At 40.2% G+C, this 11,594-nt stretch overlaps 1 protein-coding gene across 2 annotated transcripts in view; it reads right to left on the bottom strand.

The window, feature by feature from the left end:
• Positions 1–5,918: 5,918 nt before the first annotated feature.
• The window catches only part of EDIL3 (EGF like repeats and discoidin domains 3), a 263,797-nt gene continuing 258,121 nt past the window's right edge, over positions 5,919–11,594 (bottom strand). For both annotated transcript variants that reach the window (XM_075136303.1, XM_075136302.1), the window contains one exon: positions 5,919–9,753. In XM_075136303.1, coding sequence (XP_074992404.1) covers positions 9,604–9,753 — 150 coding nt within the window. In that variant the 3' untranslated portion in view covers positions 5,919–9,603. The remainder of the gene's footprint in view (positions 9,754–11,594) is intronic.

The raw sequence follows: 11,594 nt of genomic DNA, 5'->3' as shown, positions 1-11,594 counted from the left end.
ATAAATAAAATACCCACAAACAAGCGCTGCCCTCCCCATCCCCACTTATTTCTTTTAAATGGAAGAAAATTACATCAGCATACATAAGATGAAAAGCTAGATTAGGTTGATGAACTTAATTAGCATCCTTGAAATGCTAGTTCTAAAATGTTGAAGAGTAAGAAAATTAGAAAAAAAGACTAATCACACTGCTGAATATACAGGACTGGAGCTACAGCTGTTATAAACCCACAGCTACAAACCAGGTACTTACCTGGTTTGCAGGTGCCTGTCTGTGGGAGCTTACTAAGGCTTTAACCATGAGGAAAACCCTCCATGTTCCCACTGCCTTGACCTAAGGATTTGCCCTGACTTGCCCCACACCATTGATGGACCTGTACTGAGATGCTTGGATGCAACTGACTGCCTTGGGAAGCACGGAGTGGTTGCAGGGATGGGTTGTGCCAAGGTTGTAGGCTTGAGCACTATCCTAGAAGAAACTGCGTGTCTTCAACAGTGCAGCAAAGGACCTTTCATCCTCTTGACATGGTAGTTTCCAGCACGACTTTTGCAAAATTTCACACTGTACTCGTTAAAATGGGGGTTGTTTATTTTCGTTTGCATCTTCTGAAGGAAGGAGGAGACGGGTCAGCTTTAAAAAAAAAGATTAATTTTGGAGAAACACCAAGGGCAGTGCACTGCAAATACACTATGGTTCACATACATTAACTGCCTTTCTATATAATCCTGTCCATTTGGTCCCAGGCAGCCCTCCTAATCCAAAGCCCCCATCTTCCTCTTTACCCTTTCCCAAATTATTTCCTCATTCTCATCTAATCTCATCAGTCTGCAATTTTCCTTTCTCTTTGGTAGTTTTTATTCTCTCCATACTCAAAGCAGAGGACTTTGTCCCCCACATAGGCTGGGTGTCAATGGCAGCATTTTTGAAACAGCTCTCATCTTCAGTTCATAGATCAGTGCATTTTTTACGCTTGGGAGTATGGACCTATATATCAGTGGTGCAAGAACAGGCATCCTGAAATACTATAAGAGAAAAAGGTACTGTGCAGGTGTGTATATATCCAATCTATGTGTATGCTTGGGAAGGATGGGGTAGATTTTCATGGGGCACATCCCTGTGATGAAGGCTACTCAATGCCAAATTGAGCCTGAAGTAGAAACTAGCATATGATATTTCAGTTTTGGGATTTTTAAAGTTCAGAAAAAATTTTACAGACCTGGATTTAGAGAACTTACTATAGGCAATGCCACTAGTCCTGCTTGTCACTTCCATATAGATAGAAAAAGTTGTACTAGGTGTGTTTACCGACCAGCCAGCCTCACCTCCATGCCCAGTAAGATCATAGAACTGATCTTCCTAGAAGGTATGTCAAAACATATGGAAGGCAGGGAGGTGATTAGAGACAGCCAACATGGCTTCATCAATGGCAAATCACGCATGACTAATCTAGTGGCCTTCTATGATGGAGTGACTGCATCAGTGAACAAAGGAAGAGCTAGAGATATCATCCACCTGGACTTCTGTAAGGCATTTGATACACACTGTCACAACATTTTTTCCACTAAATAAGAAATGGGTTTGACGAATGGACTGTTGGATGGATAAGGAATTGGCTGGTTGGCCACGTACAAAGAGTTGCAGTCAATGGCTCAATGTCCAAGTGGAAACCAGTAATGAGTGGTGTCCCACAAGGGTCCATACCAGGACCTATTTAATATCTTCATCAATGACATAGACAGTGGGATTGAGTGTACCCTCATCAAGTTTGCAGATGACACCAAGCTGAGTGGTGCAGTTGACATGCTTGAGGGAAGGGATGCCATCCAGAGGAACCTTACCAGGCTGGAGGAGTGGGCCAATGTGAACCTCATGAAGTTCAACAAGGCCAAGTACAAGGTCCTGCCCCTGAGTCGGAGCAATCGCCAATACCAGTGCAGACTGGGGGATGAATGGATTGAGAGCAGCCCTGCAAAGAAGTACTGGGGGATGCATCAAAAGAAGCGTGGCCAGCAGGTTGAGGGAGGTGATTCTGCCCCTCTGCTCTGGTGAGACCCGCCTGGAGTACTGCATCCAGCTCTGGGCTCTCCAGTACAAGAAAGACATAGACCTGTTAGAGTGGATCCCCCTCCACAGGAGGGCTACGAGAATAGTCAGAGGGCTGGAGCACCTCTCCTATGAAGAAAGGCTGAGGGAGTTTGGGTTATTCAGCCCGGAGAAGAGAAGACTCTGCGGAGACGTTATGGCAACCTTTCTATATATAAAGGGGGCTTGTTAGAAAGATGGAGAGAGACATTTCACCAAGGCCTGTAGTGACAGGACAAGGGGGAATGGTTTTAAACTGAAACAGGGTAGATTTAGATTGGACATAAGGAAGAAATTTTTTATGATGTGGGTGGTTGCCCAGGGAAGTTGTGGATGACCCATCATTGGAAGTGTTCAAGTTCAGGTGGGATAGGGCTTTGAGCCACCTGATCTAGTGAAAGATGTCCCTGCCCATGGCAGGGAGTTGGACTAGATAATCTTTAAAGGTTTCTTCCAACCCAAACCATTCTATGATTCTACGATTCTGTGTGTACATAACAGGAAATTACTCCTAAAATTATACAACAACCACAAATCCTGGAAACAGAAACAGGCCATCTAGCAGGTGTGGTTTCCATAAAACAAATCCTAATTTCTCCAGTCTGTTCTGCAATAAATGGAAGAAAATAGTGAGTGAAGGGGCAATACACTCAAACCATCACTGATCTTACCCACATCAAAAGGTTCACTAGAAATGGAATTAACTCTTAGGCCCACTAATGAGTCTCCTGATGCACACTGGATTTATTTGGGCAGTTCTATAAATATTAAAGGGAGCTACAGGTATTGCAACAATATGGAAAGTGTAATCACCCTTCTGCTTCCTCTTTGCTCTCTCTATTCCCAGACCTATTTGAAGCAAAGTGGATGACATTGGCCTGCAGAAAACAAACAAAAAGATTATATATATAAAATGTACACACCATATTCACATAAGCAATGCCTGGTTTAATTGCTTATTCAAAAATTCTCCATCAGTGCCTTCTCTAATAAGCTGTGAACCTGTTACAGTAATACAAGTCACATGCAGTAAAGGAATTTCTCCAAGTCAAAAATAGTAAAGGCAACACTATTCAAGAGAAAAATATGACAGGTGTAAAAAGTGAGGAAAGAAGATTCAAACAAAATATTTTTCTATACAATTCAGTGTGCATAATTCTAGACCCCAGATATGATTTATGTTTTGTATTTAAAGTTGTGGTAGGCTGACCCCAAACATCATCTAAGCCCCATACAGCTGCTGGGCCACTCTTTTCCACCAGCGGGACAGGGTAGGGAATAGGAAGACCAAAAGTGACAAAGCTCATGGGTCGAGATAAAAACAGTTTAATGAGTGAAGGAAAGAGGGGGAGAAAAAAACCCCCAAAGCCACCAAGTGTTGCAAAGGCAATCAATCATCACTTCCCACAAGCAGACGGATGTCCAGCCAGTCTCCAAGCAATGGCTACCTTCCCCTAACACCCCTTCCCAGCAGTGAAGACAGGTATCTCCATCCCAGCCAGACCCGGTACTAAAGTCCATAGTGTATCAGTACATAGTGTCCATGTCGTATTTTCTGACACTTTCATAAGTGTTTAAAGGGGCCTTTGACTCTGCTTCAATGGATCACATACATATTTTATGCCCAACATAAATATGCCCCACTTAATTGTATTTATTGTGGTCAAGGCAATACAATACATTTCTCTACAGCTCCTACTGACCTCTTGCAGCATCCCAGAAAACCACTGTCTTTGCAGATACTCATTTTGTCTGCTTTTGATTTTCCAGTCTGATGCAAATGTTTAGTGACCTTTCCTACCACCTTTTGAGGGCTGATATCCTTCATCTAGTCATGTGGCCATCCGAAATGTGTCTACTGACCTATCATCTGATGTGCGAGCTCAGATAACCACAATGCATTATCATGTAAACCAGCGAGAAAGCAGCATCAGAAACATAACTGTGACGAACAGACCGCGCTCCGACCATTCTCTCCATTCTCTCCATTCTCCTCGCCTGTATTTCACTAGGTTGTTGTGCTTCCCATATATGTGGAGCCTACTTCTAAATTGATATATACTATATATGAAAACGCAACTGGTATTGTTACTAACATATACTGGTAAAATGTATTTTGCTACACTCTTAGCAAGTTAAATTGTGAGACCAAGATGTGTTTCCATGTTCTTGTGTTCAGAGGCATTTAAAGGCATTTACAGTTCAGAGGCATTTACAGGTCCCCAGATACTGATATGTATCATTGAAAGATAATTTGCGATAAATGCAGTTATAAAGCTATGCAACAAAGACTTATACAAGTCTGCCTTTTATGTTTTATATTCTTAACTTAAAGCAGTCTTTTGCATCCTAAAGTGTATTTCTCTATTAAGAAAATTATGCAAATTTAAAAAAAGAAAATAAAAACTTTGTAACAGTAAAATTATCTTCTATTTTGTCCTGTTTTATTTTATAAGGCTAAGTGATCACAGGTCACTTAGTGATCACTAAGTGAACAGATTAACCTCCTGTTATTTGAATCTAAGGTACAAAGTGTGTGTCACTGTGTTTACCACAGAAGTTTCAGAGACTACGTATTTCATAATGATGTAGAGTGTTGATATGCATGTTAATCCCTTGAGTTCATTAGCAACAGGTATGGGAGGATGGACATTGATAAATAGTTGCTATTCTGAAGAGAATTACTCGTTATTTTCTCTCATTGTCTTCATTAGAGTTCCTGGGGATCTGCATTATGAAGAATGGGAGGAAAAATCACTTTTCATTTCTCCAGGAACAGGCCTCATGTTTCATGAAAGAGTTGCAATTTATAATTAAAAGTCGGAAAGATTCAAGACGTGTATTTTCAGAAATCTATGATTGAAGTGCTACTATTCAGCCATCATTCACACTTCGCTCTTTTTGTGTGCACCATTATATTCTCATTTTTATGACCGGTAGAGATATGTCATCAGAAAAAATTGCAACATCAATTCTGTGACTTTTCTGTTGAAAGATGATACGCTGTTAGTGTTCAGACCGCACGTTTGGCAGACAAGGTACCTATCGTTAGTGCATACTCGTGGATGGTTTTTATCTCTAAAAGACAATTTTTGCTGAAAGGACACAAGCTGAAATGGGTTTGAAACAAAAGCATGTATATCTATGAGCTTATTCTGGATCAGTAAGAAGTAAACCACTGAAGTTCTGTCTCTCATAGGTACACAAAACTTTAAAATTTTTTAAAAAATCTCCATGTTTAAAATCGGGAGTGAATGGCTTTTCCATGCGCTACTTTAACCCCTAGGCTTCTTCAGAAATTGAAATGACACAGTTAACTAAACTAAGAAACTTTGGGAAGTGGGCTGTACAGCAAAAAAAGTGAAGATAGGCGAGGGTATGGGGAAGCACCGGCCCTGCTCTGGCGTCTCCGCTAGAAGCCTCACAGCGGGTCTGCGCTGCAGCCCCTGTTTATCTTTTTGGAAATTACTTTGCCTATGCAGGAGTGGAGAAGAGAGGATAGGGATTGATAAATACCCCAAGAAATATGACTTAAAGGAAATGAAATTGTCAGTTTACATTTCTGGTGCTCATTCAGAGAGCAGTAAGATAGAAGAATATTTTTAGGCTCATTCAAACCTGTGCTTTTTTATCTGAAAGAACAAAGAGAACACATTGAAGGGAGCGCAGCACCACAGCTGATTTTGCCAGAAACAAACTTACCTACTACAAAGACCCTGCGAATAAATCCAGGAAAATGCCGCATCATATCTCTGCTCCGCATTTGCTGCCAGTGAGGCTGAGATAAGTTGCATCTCCTTCAAGGTATTGCAATATAAGTGCTTCAAAAATGACCTCATTTTTCAAAAGTTTTATTGTTAAGTTTGAAGACTAGACAAGGTCATACTGGTTTTACATCATTCTACATGATTTAAGTATATACAAAACCATTTGAATATTACACAGCTTGAAAGGTTGCAAAGGTCATTGTGTCCAAGACACTTCTGTACTTACTGACACATCAGAAGCCAGCACTGAATATTATAGTTCATATTTGTTGTATAGCAAAGATACACTTATTTAGTATCCTTAGTCTTCAAAACTGACACTAATTTGTATGCAGCCATTCCAAAAGAGAAAGTCAACCTCAAAACCAGAGCCAGTTAACGTGATAAGCCCTTAACACAACACAGATAAAATGGAGCCTCGTGCCGGTGCTTTATTTCCCAGGCTATAAGCATAGCACGCTGCAGAGCTACAGAAATACTTAACTGGTTCAGGGTGAAGTTTAATTAGGAGAACATTTTCAGTCTTGTTCAATGCCATTGATACAATTAATACAGAAGTCAAGGATCATTTCAGGGTGTTTCTCCATCCCCTCTTAAAGGGACATATCCTGCACTTATTTCTGGTTTTGGGATGCCAGTTGCTTTCACTGGGAGGGTACAGTTGTGTTAATTTATAACTTGTCCCTTATGTCCATGGTGTTCCCCAAGACAAGGAAATGAAATTAAAGGGTAAAATTTTAATTCTAGACCATAATCTGATTCTTATCTGTTTTGTTAAATCTGAAGTATTCCACAGAAATCAAAAGTTATTTCAGACTTATACTGCTGACACTGGGAGCAGAATTTGGTACTATGGCTGCACAATGCCATTTAAAGAAAGCTTCTTGTTAGCTAAGGAATAATTTCATTAGAAAAAGCCCCAGTATGTAGGCTGAAATTGTAAGGGCATCACATATATCATTCTTTTATACATTATCACAAAGTATTATCACAATGGATATGGAGCTTTCTTTGCAGGTTGTGAAGACTGCTGGCAGATGAAAGCTGACACAAGACATAAGGATGAAAATATTTGACTCTAAATTAATACAAAATAAAATTGCTATATTAGGTATCATGACAACGCTATTTTTTTATGCAGATGAATGGACAACAATTAAATTACTAAACCAAGAAAGATTAATTCAAAACCAAAATTGAAGTTGTAAAAGATTAATAACATGAAAAAAATACTTAAGAACACAGAACAAGTATTTCAAAAGAACATTAAAACAAGTTGATAAACTAGGGAACCTAATTTTCAGAAATGGCCTTCCATTTTTTGGGTACAGTCAACTAGTGAAATAGCTACATGCCATACTTCATATCTGTAATTAAATTCAGGGTCAATTGCTCTACCACAACAGGAGAATGTTTTAGAACCTCTTTAAATATTGTGTGTGCCCTAAAGAGATAAATATTACTACTTTTTTTTTTTTTTGGAGAGCCTAAAGTGCAAAAATGGGCAATAGGTAATTTGTCCTCCATGATTCAGAATTTTTCTGCTCTTCAGAGGTACCATCAGGATTGACTTTCTCTTTAAAATTGCTCACTACGCTTGAAGACCATTCCATATATACATCATTAAGGAATGCTGTTAACACAGTTACAGACAAGACAGTAACAGTCTAGTGGCTTTTGTTATGCAGCACAAAGTAAAAAATAAAGAACAAACTTAGCAGTGTTGCACAGGACCTCAACATTTCTTACACATACTTTTACCTTTAAAAGACTCTTTAGAAGTCTTTAAATGTCTAAGCCTTATAAAATAAATACTTGTATAAATACAGTTTAAGGATTAAGTCATTTTATAGAGGCAGGGTGTTCTGTTTGTTAAAATGTGACAGTTTAAGTGACACTATCAGAAAACCGCCACCAATATATCCCCAATTCTTGTATGTAAAATTCCTGGCTGCTATTCTAGAGTCTTTCACAGTTCAATGGATAATATATTTTGTCTGTGGTGGAGAATGTGTGATTAAATGCAGGTTTTTGAAATCCAAACCATTTTGTTTCCAAAGTAAACTTTGCCCTTTGCAGACTGTGGGCCAGCTAGCTGTTTGCCTGGGAAGCAGTGCCCAGGTTCATACTTCAGCGTTTCGGTGAGAACGTAACAGTGACAAAAAATAAGTTCTGTGACATTTGCTAAAACATGCAGCTGTATATATATCTCTCTCTACCTCTCTCCACATCAGCATGTTATGAAATTAAAAGGGTGGCAGTAATCCCAAATGCTGTTATTTCAGGTAACAGATAAAAGGTCCCCTCGCTCCTCGTCCCAGGATTTTTTTAGACTTCGGTGCTACACTAACATAGTTGTAGAGCACCTTATTCCAAAGAAACTGGGAGTGCTTTACAAAGGTTGGAATCGTTATCTCCATCAGCAGGGGAAACTGAGGCATGGGGGGAGAATGTCCCCCCTACTGCTCCACTTTTCCTCCTAAAACCTACTTTTTAAACTGCGGTCCTTGCTGGCTATCATGCTGTTAAAACAACGTAGCGTGTATGAAGCGTTTCTGTAGATGAGACATGACAAAAATCAGCCTCCTCGTGGCTCACCGGCATATGTCTGAAAAGACACAGTTGGGAGTGGAGGGATGAACTCCTACGACACCTCTTGCCTTCATGCCTGGGAGGAAGGCTGTGACCGCCACTGTAAGAAGATTCGTGGCAGTAAGGGAGTCATTCCTCCTCTGTGTCTTGTAGCACCTGATTCCTTCACCCCGCATTTACCTCCTGACAGAAATGGAGGAGGTTTCTGAAAGAAGTAATCGGGCAGGCAGCTGCGCCTAGGGCTGCGTGCTCGCCCCCGGGCAAGTCACAAAACGGGCTCAGGATTTCCCATGCGCTATGTGCCTTTACCTGTGCGGGTACTTAAGATGAGATACCACAGGTACCCTGGCGTCTCATCTCAGACTCCTTGAAAAAGCACTTCTCAAGCAGAATTAAAAAACTTTGGCAAATTCATTAACTTCATAATATACCGATAGCAGATTTTGTTCCATATGCAAACAGGTCACCCCTTTCAAGGAAAATAACATTAGCGGTGATACTAAACAGAAAAGATGGCGGTTATGTCTATAGCATGCAAAATAGAGAAGGAAAATGGGGTTAGTTAGGAAAACTCTTCAGGTGCGTGGACTCTGCTGTTCAGATGAAAGTGATGAAAGGTAGCTTGTAATATCACAGGTACTGTGTTTTACAGTACCATATCTTCCAAAATATATGTCATAAATACTGACAGTGTTTGATAGGCACAATTACTATAATGCAGTCATCCCCAAGTAAACTTATTGCTAAAAGCTGCAGTATCACTTTTTGCAAGTAAGATGACAGTATGATTTATGGAGAACTCGTCAGCCCAATGTTTCTAAAGCTGCAAATGAGCTTTGTCATGCTATTTCTCTTCCCTTGTAAAAAGGATGCTGCTGTTTTTCCCTAACACGTTTCAACTAGTGTGAACAACTCAAAGGAAAACTAGAAGGATAATTCCACAGCAGAAGGGACAACACTAACAGATTTCAAGGACAAAATCGGATTGGATCATTTAAAGGGCAGGCTTAGACCTCCTTGCAAAAGACAGTTAGCGGCCTACCATAAAATGAGCACTTGTTCATGAAAAACCCACTCAGCATCCTACAGGCTTTGCACAGTTTCTTCTACGGAGGGACTTTTAGCTACACCGAGAGCTGCGATGCCTAACGGAGATCCGCCTCAGTCCTCCGCTGTGCAGCCCAGCAGCTCCGACCGCAGGGTGATCCTGCCGTACCACGACCAGGGGAGGATGCGAACGTGCCGGGCGTAGATCGGAGGGTCGATGACGTTCTTACGGTGCGTGTCGTTGTCAAAATTTCCCTGGAACACCTGAAGGGCAAGTAGCGAGAAGATTTAAGCCTCTGTGGCTTAAGGAACAGTTGTGGTATGCCCCCGATGTCCCCGGGCACCTCCCAGATCTCCAAGATGAATTTTGATCATCTGGGCATCCAAGCGATGCTGCAAAGAGCACCTGCCTTTGCTAAGACCTGGGCATTTTGTTGCATGCCAGGGACCTCGGAGGTGGGTATGAGCGTGGCACGCTCAGCCCGCAGCAGATTTAGCCTTGGATTCAAAGCTTAGTCTGCTGTTCTGCCAACACCCAGGGCCCCGCTCTAAAAGTTACATAAGAATCATTAACATTTAAAAAATTAAATGTCTTTTTACTCGGCATTTGCATCATGTCAAATTAATCCCAGGAGATCCAGTTATTGTTTCCAACAAAATAACATTAATAATTAAAGTTAAGAAGAATTTTTATTGTATTGCTTATGAATGCAGCTTGGATGCAACTATATAAACCCTTGTAAAGTTAGTGATCATCAAGGATACTATCTTCTTCTGTCAAACAACAGTCCGCATATCAATTAAGGGCATCGGTTTGTGATCAAATTAAAAAATCCTAGCACGGTACAGTGCATGTTACAATGTTATTTCCACTAGTATGGCTTAACCAACACATAACTGAGTTCCCAAACTTCTGTCTGTGTTAAAACAATGCCGGATTTTTCCCCTGCAGCCACCATTTAAATTCAAAGGCCACGGCACCACTTTCTGGCAAAATGATCAGATTATTCTCTTGGGATATTTTCAGTTTTTATGGGAAATGTTCATTCTCTTCAAATGTCAGCCAATTCACTTTTCATTTGTAAAAACTGTATTTGATGGCTTTTCGACTTGAAATGAATGAGTTTCGTTTGCATCATGCAGAGAAGGAATATGGACCTCCTGAAGAAGTGCTTATGTGACTGAATTAGTGCAGAATGACAAGTTTCCTGAAGTTCTTAAGAAAAATGTCAGTGGTTGAACTCAGAAGAGGCTGATCTACCATTTTATCCCTCAAGCTGATTCTTTTGTGACATGTTTACAAAGCACTATATGAAAATCTTCCCTTTTATAAAGTCTCTATGCTGCACCTTTTCTTTTAATTTTGAAAGCTTCTCTCAAGTCTATTAATTTGGCATTTCGAACAAAATGTGTATCCTCCACAAGTGATGCTCTTTCACAAGTGATAAATTTCCCTTCTCATCTGGCATCTCACTAACACAGAGATGGGAGCATTAAAGCACACAGGAGTTAAGATAGATGGATAAAATTACAGACAGACTGACCACAGAAACAACAGCTGTGAGTCTAAGAAAAAAGTGTATTTACCACAGGAAAAATTGCTTGTTGCCCAAGTACAGTGTTGATTACATAAATGAGCTGGATCTTGGGCTAACAAGATTGCGCCTGAATTTGAGTTTCACTTGTGGCAATGTAGCATACAATAAAAGGCAGTAAGGTTATTATTAAAGTTACAGAGTGCCATCTCCCAATGTACAATATGCAGCTAGGAAAGCTTAAAAGTAATTTTTTTTCATTTGATTTCTTGTGCATGCATGCAATATATCTGTTGATATTTTTTACCAAGCCAGATGATAAGCAATGCAGAACTGCAGACAATTCTTGCTGCAGAGCTACTGGAAAATTTTTTTACTCTCTTTATTTTCCCTACGGAAGATGTATTCCAGAGATAGATAACATTTAAATGAAGGCTTAGAACAAAAAACATTGTTGTTTACCAGAAGAACCCATCTACAGCCCCAGTATTCGTATCTGCATATAGCTATGCAAAATAAAAAAAAGTATATGATGCAAACCAAGCAACAAATACAGCTGAACAAGGTAGG

The sequence above is a fragment of the Calonectris borealis genome, chromosome Z (assembly GCF_964195595.1).
Source record: "Calonectris borealis chromosome Z, bCalBor7.hap1.2, whole genome shotgun sequence".
Taxonomy (NCBI): domain Eukaryota; kingdom Metazoa; phylum Chordata; class Aves; order Procellariiformes; family Procellariidae; genus Calonectris; species Calonectris borealis.
This window is presented reverse-complemented; position numbering and strand designations above follow the sequence as displayed.